This window comes from Electrona antarctica (genome assembly GCF_951216825.1).
Source record: "Electrona antarctica genome assembly, chromosome: 14".
Classification (NCBI taxonomy): Eukaryota; Metazoa; Chordata; class Actinopteri; order Myctophiformes; family Myctophidae; genus Electrona; species Electrona antarctica.
Window position 1 is genome coordinate 5,146,473 of NC_136795.1, and position 12,675 is coordinate 5,159,147.

General features: G+C 45.3%; 1 protein-coding gene across 1 annotated transcript in view; it reads right to left on the bottom strand.

The window, feature by feature from the left end:
- The window catches only part of unc80 (unc-80 homolog (C. elegans)), a gene marked incomplete at both ends in the record, with an annotated part of 168,732 nt that overhangs the window by 37,729 nt on the left and 118,328 nt on the right, over nt 1-12,675 (bottom strand). The window contains 8 exon segments of the mRNA XM_079519777.1: nt 583-672; nt 2,205-2,299; nt 3,201-3,384; nt 5,432-5,518; nt 5,635-5,735; nt 6,178-6,321; nt 6,854-6,985; nt 8,795-8,981. Of these exon segments, the coding sequence (XP_079375903.1) occupies nt 583-672; nt 2,205-2,299; nt 3,201-3,384; nt 5,432-5,518; nt 5,635-5,735; nt 6,178-6,321; nt 6,854-6,985; nt 8,795-8,981 (1,020 nt within the window).

Sequence of the window (12,675 nt, forward strand, 5' to 3'; positions counted from 1 at the left end):
ATAAAGTGCTATTTAAGTTACATAAGTTGAGCCTGTGCATACGCCTGTAGGAGGTCGAGGCTAGGGCAAGTACTACGGTCTACAATCTACAAGTTCACAAGGCATCGCAGCACGATCGCGCTGTGATGCCTTGCGTTGCGATGCCTTGCATTGCGATGCCTTGCGTTGCGATGCCTTGCGTTGCGATGCCTTGCGTTGCGTTGCGATCGCAAGTGCATAAGTGTATAATGAGCCATTATGACGGCATCAAGGCCCGCCAAAATACATTTTAGTCAACTAAATCAAATGTAGATGACTGTCGCTAAATATCATAAGATTTTAGCCGACTAAAACTAGACTAACACATTCCAGGTGACTAAAATGTGACTAAAACAAAATGAAAACTATTCAAGAGACTATGACTAAAAAAACAGACTGGGTACATTTTGGTACAATACACAATGCTGCCCTCAAGCCTAGGCTAATCTCTAAAAACAGATTATGGTAAATACACAAAGATAAGAATAAAATATATTTTTCTTTCACCGAATGGGTTCCCAGACTGTAGACTAGTGTATACTGTAACAGCTGACTGTTCCCCACCTTGGCATAATGAATTAGGTTCCAGCGTTTGTCCATGAGGAAGTAGTGTGCCGATCTGGCCTCGGGAATGTTGAAGAATTCCAGGCACTCCTGGATGGAGAGACCAGAAGTTACACTACTCATTCAAGTACACAGTTCTTCCTTACTTAGTTAACTTTTTTCAAATATGACGCTTTGTATGGTCCCGTTATATATTAACCTTGCAGCAATTAATTTAAAAATAAGATGCATCATTACATGTTATAAAAAGTTCATGGAGAGACAGAAGTTACTGTATATTAGGGATGTGTAAATGTGTCAAAAATGAAAATCGATTAGCATAATTCAATATTAATCGATAATCGATAAATCGATAAGCCCCCCCCCCCCCCCCCCCCCCGCCCTACAAATAAAAACAATCTTCCCCCCAAGGGGTACCTAAGTCAAAAAAGTTTGGGAACACCTGATGTAGATGCTTAACAATAATTTTAACTCTTGAGAGTTAATAAGGGTCCATTTGGTTACTAACTCCATCTTTTAAATGAGGACCACTGGTGGTCCCTGGACCAGTGTTGAGCCAATTGATCACCATAGCAACCCCAGCCTAGGCCTGATTAGGTAAATTCCCAACACCTGCTAAATCCTCCAAACATGTATCTTGATTGGAATCAATCTCCACTCACACTCAATGACTCACACTCCTCATGCAGCTACACAGACACCTGCAGTCCCAGGCACACTTTGGTAGGCCTATAGCCCTGTCATGTTTGGATGACAATATTGCCTTTCCAACAGATTAAAAAAAAAAATCGATTATCGATTATTAATTTTCATAATCGATTTCGGGTCCTGTTAACGATAATTGATTAATCGATAAATCGGACCCATCCCTACTGTATATTGTATAAGATACGGCACCATCTCCCATGAGTTTGCAGTTACCTCACACTCAGCACTCCTAGATGGAGAGACATAAGTTACTGTATAAGATACTACTACTAATAATAATTATATATAATATAAGATACTGCATGATGATGAGCTTGCTGTTGCATAACACTCTGGGAGAGCAACTCCTCGCCTGATACACATTGGTCATTGTTACGTCACTTATTTATTTTAAATGGCAACTGGCCATCAACACGTCTTCCTTTGTGCTAAACGAGCGATCCATTTTATGGCTTGAGGATTACAAGAAACATTTAAAACATGTTTTCAAATTAAATCAAAAATATGAATGAAAAAATCACACCCGTGTGAAGTGAGGGGCGATCTTATCACCGTACATCATCATACATCATCTGATTCCGGCCAATCAGAATTTGCGTCCTCACCTTTGTCTTCAATGTTTGTGTTCGCATTCGACTCAAAAATGAAAGCCTGTGGGAACGAGACCCATTTCCTGGTCTAGGAGTGGGAGTGAACTACAGTGCAGAGGGGCGTCGCTCAAGATATGGTGACGTCAGGGTCATCCACTGTTTTCTACCAGGGAGGGGTGGAGTCGGGCGCTCGGATCGGTGAACCGATCCGAGCGCCTCTAGACCAGAAAGCATGCTGGCTGGGCCCGGCTATACCGCAAGCAACATGGCAACCATCTGAATGCGTGAATTCCACTTGAGTCTGAGCCCTATTTCATCACTTACTTTGAGCAGAGCTTCGAACTGGGTGTCTTCGTGAACTGGAAGCTGTGTAGGAATATCGCACTCATTCTGCCCATGCACCACCAGGGTCTTAGTTCCTGGAAAACAAGTGAATTGAAAGGGGTTTTCTAGCGCGCACAAAAGGTTTGAAGCCGATGGGGCCAGCAGTCTACGTATGGAGAGACACACACAGACAGGGGCAAAAAGAAAATCATCATCTCAATCCACACAGACAGACAGGGGCAAAAAGAAAATCATCATCTCAATCCACACAGACAGACAAGGCAAAAACATCATCTCAATCCACACAGACAGACAAGGCAAAAACATCATCTCAATCCACACAAACAGGGGCAAAAACATCATCTCAATCACTAGGTGGCAGCATAATACTGCAGGGGGAAGACTTCAGCACCATGGACACTAAGGACAGGGACATGAGGTGAGGTCATAATGCTGCAGGGGGAAGACTTCAGCACCATGGACACTAAGGACAGGGACATGAGGTGAGGTCATAATGCTGCAGGGGGAAGACTTCAGCACCATGGACACTAAGGACAGGGACATGAGGTGAGGTCATAATACTGCAGGGGGAAGACTTCAGCACCATGGACACTAAGGACAGGGACATGAGGTGAGGTCATAATACTGCAGGGGGAAGACTTCAGCACCATGGACACTAAGGACAGGGACATGAGGTGAGGTCATAATACTGCAGGGGGAAGACTTCAGCACCAAGGACACTCCCCACCACCAATACAAAATAACCTTAATAATAGAGAAAATATATCATAAATGAATACTGAAACCAGATATAATCATTAAGGAAAGTTTATGCATGCACCACGTACTATGTAAACTCAACATTTCTATTTTCCAGCCATTCAGTAACAATTTTTCTTTTCTTTTTTTAATTTGGCGACCCCCCCCCCCCCCTGCCTTAGGGTGGGGGGGGGGGGTCTCTTAGATAAAAATATGGGTTACAAAAATGGTCTTCACCTGGCATGGAGGCGGTGACCAGCAGTTTCACCTCACACTGTTCCTTCTTCATGGTCTGCTTCAGGTCCTTGAAGAAGAGACCCTCCACGTAGCCCACCACCTCCCACAGGAAGGTGAGCGTGGCAGAGATGGCGTCCATGCCCCACTCGCAGGGCGTGCGCACAAAGTACATGATCAGCCCCACCTGAGAGACACAAAGTACACGATCAGCCCAACCTGAGAGACACAAAGTACATGATCAGCCCCACCTGAGAGACACAAAGTACACGATCAGCCCCACCTGATCGAGAGACACACAAAGTACATGATCAGCCCAACCTGAGACACACAAAGTACATGATCAGCCCCACCTGAGACACACAAAGTACATGATCAGCCCCACTTGAGAGACACAAAGTACATGATCAGCCCCACTTGAGAGACACAAAGTACATGATCAGCCCCACTTGAGAGACACAAAGTACATGATCAGCCCCACTTGAGAGACACAAAGTACATGATCAGCCCCACGTGAGAGACACAAAGTACATGATCAGCCCCACTTGAGAGACACAAAGTACATGATCAGCCCCACGTGAGACACACAAAGTACATGATCAGCCCCACTTGAGAGACACAAAGTACATGATCAGCCCCACTTGAGAGACACAAAGTACATGATCAGCCCCACTTGAGAGACACAAAGTACATGATCAGCCCCACTTGAGAGACACAAAGTACATGATCAGCCCCACTTGAGAGACACAAAGTACATGATCAGCCCCACTTGAGAGACACAAAGTACATGATCAGCCCCACCTGAGAGACACAAAGTACATGATCAGCCCCACCTGAGAGACACAAAGTACACGATCAGCCCCACCTGAGAGACACAAAGTACATGATCAGCCCCACCTGAGAGACACAAAGTACATGATCAGCCCCACCTGAGAGACACAAAGTACACGATCAGCCCCACCTGAGAGACACAAAGTACATGATCAGCTCCACCTGAGAGACACAAAGTACATGATCAGCTCCACCTGAGAGACACAAAGTACACGATCAGCCCCACCTGAGAGACACAAAGTACATGATCAGCCCAACCTGAGAGACACAAAGTACACGATCAGCCCCACCTGAGAGACACACAAAGTACATGATCAGCCCAACCTGAGAGACACAAAGTACACGATCAGCCCCACCTGAGAGACACACAAAGTACATGATCAGCCCAACCTGAGAGACACACAAAGTACATGATCAGCCCCACCTGAGAGACACAAAGTACATGATCAGCTCCACCTGAGACACACAAACTACATGATCAGCCCCACCTGTGAGACACAAAGTACATGATCAGCCCCACCTGAGAGACACAAAGTACACATTCAGCCCCACCTGAGAGACACAAAGTACACGATCAGCCCCACCTGAGAGACACAAAGTACACATTCAGCCCCACCTGAGAGACACAAAGTACACGATCAGCCCCACCTGATCGAGAGACACACAAAGTACACATTCAGCCCCACACCTGCCCAGAGAGAGAGGGGACGGACGGTGGAATGTGACGGGGAGAAAGCAACCCGGAAGAATTGAGAGAAGAAAAGAGAATTCAAGAAGTGATAGATGAGACAAGAGAGCAGTTAAAGAGATTAGAAATGTAATGTCATTATAATAATACTTCCACGATGTGATACAGACACATCAAACAGCCTCCGTCCGTCCGTCCGTCCCCCCGTCCGTCCGTCCGTCCCCCTCCCCCTCCCCCTCCCCCTCCCCCTCCCCCCCTCTCCCTCTCTCTCTCTCTCTCTCTCTCTCTCTCTCTCTCTCTCTCTCTCTCATAGTTGAGCATAATGCTTTGATGTGGTGACTGTCTGTCTGCCAGATACGGTCTACACGAGTTTGCCAGCAGGAATTGGCACTCGAATACATTATGTCAGATGATCAGTTTGGGAAACACGGAAATCTGAATGCAGCAGGAATTTGTGACATAATCACAACTTGGCCCTTGTTAAAAAGTGAAAGTGAAAATGCGCTGCTGCAGTGGAAGTGCGTGAATACAAAGTTGTGGTTTGTTGGCATAATGTCTGTCTCTCTGTATTCCGAAGGCAGTTGCAACAAGCATTATCTGTTATCGTTTTCCAATACTTGTAAAACATAGTCCATCAATTTACTGGTTCCTACTGACGCTGGGCAGTTAAAGTGTAAAAGAGGATGTGTGATGTGACTGAGGTCAATATAGTTACCAGATAGTTAAACAGGATATGAGAGGTCTGGGCAGGCAGATCTCCGATGTTCAGCATCAATTTCCTCAGCATGTACATCAGCTCATCCTGACATGAAAGAGAAACAAACAAACGATTATACATTTTCCCCCCTGTGCGTGCGTGCGTGCGTGCGTGCGTGCGTGCGTGCGTGCGTGCGTGCGTGCGTGGACATGCTTGTGTACCTGTCTGTTGCTAACGGTGAGCTTCTCCAGGAAGTGACGCAGCACCAGGGCTGGATCCTCGATCAGACAGTTCCACAGGATCTGCTGGGCCACCGTACTCACTGAGGAACCAGGAGAAAAGCACTACTTACTGAAGAACCAGGGTAACAGATTATTCATTATTAGTGGGAACTATGGCTTCCATTTTCGCATTGCAACTTTTCAGGAATAGAAAGCCTGCAGTTTCTATCAGCGTGGATTCCCCATCAATGATGTCACTGGTGGACGGGTTTCTGAACTGCCCACAGCCCTCCTATGAGACACAGACCGAGTAGAAAATAATTGTGCCATTTTCACATCAATGCCAGTCACATATGAAAGTGATGCGCTCATCAGGGAAAGCAGTGGTTATGGCACCCTCGTTTCTATACAAACTGTGAATCACAAGCTGATCTTGGATCAGATCCGCCCATCCCTCTCTGCTTTCTAAACTCTCTGTATCCCTCCTTAACATGCACCCACCAACCACCAGATGACACCCACGCACCCAACGATGGCACCCACCTGCGACACCGTCTTCTCGAACCTCCCCGTCCTCCATGAGGTGCACGATGGGCAGAACGGCGGCGCAGATGCATGCTGGGAAAACAGCCTGGGGCGGCTGCAGCATGTGGTGCGTGGGGGTGTGTTCAGTCGTGTTCTCCTCATCTGGCGAAGAAGTGGATTTAAACGTAGGAAAGAAACACAGCGTGTACATTGATCATATGAATCATTTTAGTTTCAGATCTTTGATCATATGAATCATTTACATTCAGATGGATGTGTGGCTGTACTGTGAACGGAGGGGTGTGTGGCTGTACTGGGATCAGACGGATGTGTGGCTGTACTGGGATCAGACGGATGTGTGGCTGTACTGTGATCGGAGGGGTGTGTGGCTGTACTGGGATCAGACGGATGTGTGGCTGTACTGGGATCAGACGGATGTGTGGCTGTACTGTGAACGGAGGGGTGTGTGGCTGTACTGGGATCAGACGGATGTGTGGCTGTACTGGGATCAGACGGATGTGTGGCTGTACTGTGATCGGAGGGGTGTGTGGCTGTACTGGGATCAGACGGATGTGTGGCTGTACTGGGATCAGACGGATGTGTGGCTGTACTGGGATCAGACGGATGTGTGGCTGTACTGGGATCAGACGGATGTGTGGCTGTACTGGGATCAGACGGATGTGTGGCTGTATACCTTCTCCGCTGACGGCAGACGGAACGGACCAGATGGAGCCGCGGCAGAACGAGTAGTTCCTGTGGGAGTTGCTGGAGGCGCAGGACGGACTGACGGACAGACGCCGCGACGCCAGGTTCACCACTTCTTCTGCTGGCGGGAGGAGAGAGAGATGCAAGACAGACCAAACGTCAGACTACTAGAGAGTCTAAAAAACACAACCAACCAACACACCAACCAACCAACACACCAACCAACCAACCAACCAACACACCAACCAACCAACCAACCAACCCACCAACCAACCAACCAACCAACACACCAACCAACCAACCAACCAACACACCAACCAACCAGACCAACTTTTTTGTTTTATTTATTTTTATAGTGTACTTTATTAATAATTGATTGTGTTTGATTGATTGTTTCTTCTTGTTCTTTTTCACTTTATTTTTATTTATTTTTCTATCCCCGCCTAATGTTGAACCAGTTCAGAGTGTTTCCACTGAACATAATGCAATGTAGTAAAATGTAACTTTTCGGAATTCCAATATTCGAAAATAGCCCAACAAATACAAAAAATCAGGATTACAATTCAAAATAGCCGATCTACAAGCTTAAAATGTGCCGCAGTGCGACGTGTTTTGAGATTGTAGATCAGCATTTTTTTTGCTAGGACGGTAATGTGCAATGTGGCACATTCTGTCTGGAGTGAGTGTGGTCGTCAAAGTTGCCCACCCTTGTGCTTTAGCCATTGAAAAATAGCAGATCTACAAGCTCATAGCACAAGCTGGTAGATCTGCTATTTTTTAAATGTGGCGCAAATCTTTGAATATTCTTTCAGAGTGAACGTTTTTTAACTCAAATCTTTGCTTTTGGGGAGGTCCCTGGAACAACATATTTTCAGATGGGGGTTGGCGGCCAAGTACATATAATTTTGGGGGTCTTTGACATGAAAATGTTTGAAGACGATTGACATATATAGAAACATTGGGGTTTTTCAGGAAACTGTCAGGATTTAGAAGACATTAGTAGCATCGTCCTCAGGTCTAAATGGGTTCATAAATGCTGGCTGTTAACCCATTCTGAGCGGGAACCCCTTTTGGTGTTTAAGTATTATGTTATACTTTAGCTATTGCAAAATAGCAAATCTACAAGCTCATAGCGCGGCACAGAGTGCCGCGCTACGAGCTTGTAGATCTGCTATTTTTGAAAAATCAAATGCGGCAAAAATCTTTGAATATATATCCTTTCAGAGCGAACACTTTTAACCAAAATATTTGCTTCTGGGGGGTCCCTGGAACTACATATTTTGAGATGGGGGTCTGTGGCCAAATACAGATAATTCTGGGGGTCCTTGACATGAAAAAGGTTGAGCACCGTCCATGGACATATAGAAACAGAGTTTTTTCAGAAAAAATGTTTTTGCATTTAGAAGCCTTTTTTTGAATCGACCTCAGTCCAACATGGGTTAACCCATTTTGGGCGGGAACCCCTTTTGGTGTTAGCATTATGTTATGCTTTAGCAGATCTACAAGACCTACAAGCTACGAGCTTGTAGGTCTGCTATTTTTGAAAAATCGAAGAACGACTGACATAGCTTTTTCAGAAAACTGTCAGGATGTAGAAGACATTTTTTTTAGAATCTGATCTCAGGTCAAAATGGGTTAATATGGTGTACAGAAAGGAACTGGTTGGAATAACGTGTTCCTTCCACGCGCTACGTCCAACCAGGGAAACTCCCCCCTGTCAGGTGTAAAGGAGCAACTTGGACACTCAGGCATGAAGGAAGCATGAGTTCAAGTCCGTTGCTCTCCCCATGTCCCCCATATATGGGGACTAGGTTGGCGGAGGGTGTGTAGAGCCCAGGATCACATTAGATAATTGACACAGGGGTGAAAAATGGGTTACAAAATCGTGGGATAAAAAAATATTTTTAAAATATGGTGTACAGTACAGTACCTTCCTCCTCCTGCTCCGGCGGGGGGCTGCAGCTGGGCTCGTAGCAGGCCTCCTGGGCCACGGAGACGGCCGTGATGATGCTGGCCTCGCGGCCCAGCCGCCGCTTCTCCTCCTCCTGCTGCAGGTTCTTCAGGATGTGCTCGGCGCGCTGGTGGGAGCGCGACACCGCCCGCGCCGAGAACGACTTCTGCATGGCGGGATATAGTGTGGAACAACGAGGGGGGTTGGGAGGGAGGGAGGGAGGGAGGGTGTGGCAGACGGTGCGGCGTGAGAGGTGGAATCGGCTTTGGAGCGGGGGGGAGGGGGGCAGAGGTAATGCAGCGGGCACGCACACAAACGCACGCACGCACGCGCACACACGCACACACACGCACACACACAGCATGGGGTGTACCGATATAGTAACTGCATCGAAAAATCGATTTTAAATTTCAAAAATCGAAACTATATCGAAATGTAAACGGCAACATATCATATCGTTTGACTTTGTATCATGTCATATTGTTTTGCAGTGCAAATAATCAATTGTATCAATGCTAAGTACTAGCCTACTGGTACCAATACTAAGAATCAATACTAAGTATGTATTGCTAAAGACGTTGTATTAATAGACATTTTAAGAAGAAAGAAAAAGAGGGGTTTAATTAAAAAAGAAAAAAAAAAAGAGGGGTTTAATTAAAAAAGAAAAAAAAAAAATTCCATGCAATATCGCTACACTTGGTCAATCGTTATGTTGATGTCAAGGTACGGGTTTGCCCATGTGTTCAAATATAATGTCTATGTATTTGCCAGATAATCTCACTGTGTTTAATTACTTTACTTTAAATCCATATACAATAGAGCTCCGAAGTCTGACGTCACTTTCAGTAGAGGGTGTCAATCTCCAGGTTCATGTATTTGTTTTTTGCATTGAGATCCCCAAACGGCGATTTTAGGTCGCTTCATATAAGAACTGTGTTTGAAAAATAAACCGACCACCTCGGCGTTTCTGTCAGGGGAGTGGCTGTGCGTCGTTAATGATGTCCATTCATATTTGATACAGCCAGTTTCTAGAGAAAATGGAATTAATGTGACCGCAAAAGCCTTGAAACTACATATGAATGCAATGTCGCTGAGCATATACGTCACGCCCAGCTGTCAACATATTGCGTTCCTGAGATTCCTCGTTGACGTAAGCTCAGCTGGTGGTGACTCGACTCGTACTAACCACGATACATTATATATCAATAAAATAAAAATAAAAATAAACGTAATTAACGTTCAGTTTCTGTTGTGCGACGGGCTGCGGGCAGAAGCAGCCTACCCGGAAATGTAGTCTCTGGGTTGTTTGGCTCGTTTCTAACGCTTATTTTGTTACTCTTTGGGTATATTTGTACATTTCCACCTTCAGTCGATGCTTCATATCCATATGAGTGAAAAGGCCCGGGTGATCGGTTTATTTTTCAAACACAGTTCTTATATGAGGCGATCTAAAATCCCCCTATGGAGAGTACAATGCTTATAAAAACATACATGAACCATGGCGCTCACTGCCCTCTACTGGTAGTAGAGGGCAGTGACGTCAGGACTTCGGTGCTCTATACATTTCCCTTAACCCATTTTGGGCGGGAACCCCTTTTGGTGTTTTAAACATTGTTATAATTTAGCTATTGAAAAATAGCAGATCTACAAGCTCATAGCGCGCCACTGAGTGGCGCGCTACGAGCTTGTAGGTCTGCTATTTTTGAAAAATCGTGACAATATTTATTTCAGAAAACTGGAGGATTTAGAAGATTTTTTTTTAATTTCGAGGTCAGGCCTAAATGGGTTAAAAAACCTGCTCTATGGACACACACAGACAGATGTTTTTTTATTTTCATTGAATCGTATCGTATCGCCATAATGAACCAATATCGTCCATGTATCGTCAACGATGTATCGTGATGCGTATTGTATCGCTGTTAAAATGTATCGTTACACCCCTAGGCCCCTTTTCCACCGGTTGGGAACCGGTTCAGTTCTTTTCCACCGGTTGGGAACCGGTTCAGTTCTTTTCCACCGGTTGGGAACCGGTTCAGTTCTTTTCCACCGGTTGGGAACCGGTTCAGTTCTTTTCCACCGGTTGGGAACCGGTTCAGTTCTTTTCCACCGGTTGGGAGCCGGTTCAGTTCTTTTCCACCGGTTGGGAACCGGATCAGTTCTTTTCCACCGGTTGGGAACCGGTTCAGTTCTTTTCCACCGGTTGGGAACCGGTTCAGTTCTTTTCCACTGGTTGGGAACCGGTTCAGTTCTTTTCCACCGGTTGGGAACCGGTTCAGTTCTTTTTGGTTCTTAGTCCATGAGCCAGAGCTCCAAAATTGGAACGTTAATTATGAATTGAGTGGGCAAAACCATACCTATATTAGATTGTTATCACCATGAAACTTGCCCAGTTGATTACTTACACAAAGACAATGATGTATTGTATTACAAATATTAAAAATTAAAATATGCAAATTAGGCATTATATAGGAAAATATGCAAAAGAAAAAAAGAAAAGGCTACTATTGTGGAAGCATTATCATATATTAATTTACTTATATTGATCCTATAAAGAATTTAATATAGGTATGGTTTTGCCCACTCAATTCATATTAACGTTCCCATTTTGGAGGTCTGGCTCATGGACTAAAAACTGGATCTGAACTGAACCGGTTCCCAACCGGTGGAAAAGGGGTCCTAGTGTATGCCCTTCCACTGTTATCTCGTTACTGGGTCATACAACACTGTGGCCCCTTTTCCACCGGTGGAAAAGGGGCCACAGTGTTGTATGACCCAGTAACGAGATAACAGTGGAAGGGCATACACTAGGACCCCTTTTCCACCGGTTGGCTCCCAATGGGAACCGGTTCAGTTCTTTTCCACCGCTTGGTTCCCAATGGGAACCGGTTCAGTTCTTTTCCACCGGTTGGTTCCCAATGGGAACCGGTTCAGTTCTTTTCCACCGGTTGGTTCCCAATGGGAACCGGTTCAGTTCTTATCCACCGGTTGGCTCCCAATGGGAACCGGTTCAGTTCTTTTCCACCGGTTGGTTCCCAATGGGAACCGGTTCAGTTCTTTTCTACCGGTTGGTTCCCAATGGAAACCGGTTCAGTTATTTTCCACCGGTTGGTTCCCAATGGGAACCGGTTCAGTTCTTTTCTACCGGTTGGTTCCCAATGGGAACCGGTTCAGTTATTTTCCACCGGTTGGTTCCACAATGGGAACCGGTTCAGTTCTTTTCCACCGCTTGGTTCCCAATGGGAACCGGTTCAGTTCCTTTTGGTTTTTAGTCCATGAGCCAGAGCTCCAAAATTGGAACGTTAATTATGAATTGAGTGGGCAAAACTATACATTAGATTGTTATCACCATGAAACTTCCCCAATTGAATACTTACACGAAGACAATGATTTATTGTATTACAAATTTTACATTTTTAAATATGCAAATGAGGCATTATGTATAGGAAAATATGCAAAATAATCAAAAATATGAAAAAGCTACTACTGTGGAAGGGTTATCATGTAATAATTTACTTGTATTGATCCTATAAACAATTTAATATAGGTCTAGTTTGCCTACCAATTTTGGAGCTCTGGCTCATGGACTAAAAACCAAAAAGAACTGAACCCATTGGGAACCAACCGGTGGAAAAGAACTGAACCCATTGGGAACCAACCGGTGGTAAAGAACTGAACCCATTGGGAACCAAGCGGTGGTAAAGAACTGAACCCATTGGGAACCAAGCGGTGGTAAAGAACTGAACCCATTGGGAACCAACCGGTGGAAAAGAACTGAACCCATTGGGAACCAACCGGTGGTAAAGAACTGAACCCATTGGGAACCAACCGGTGGTAAAGAACTGAACCCATTGGGAACCAAC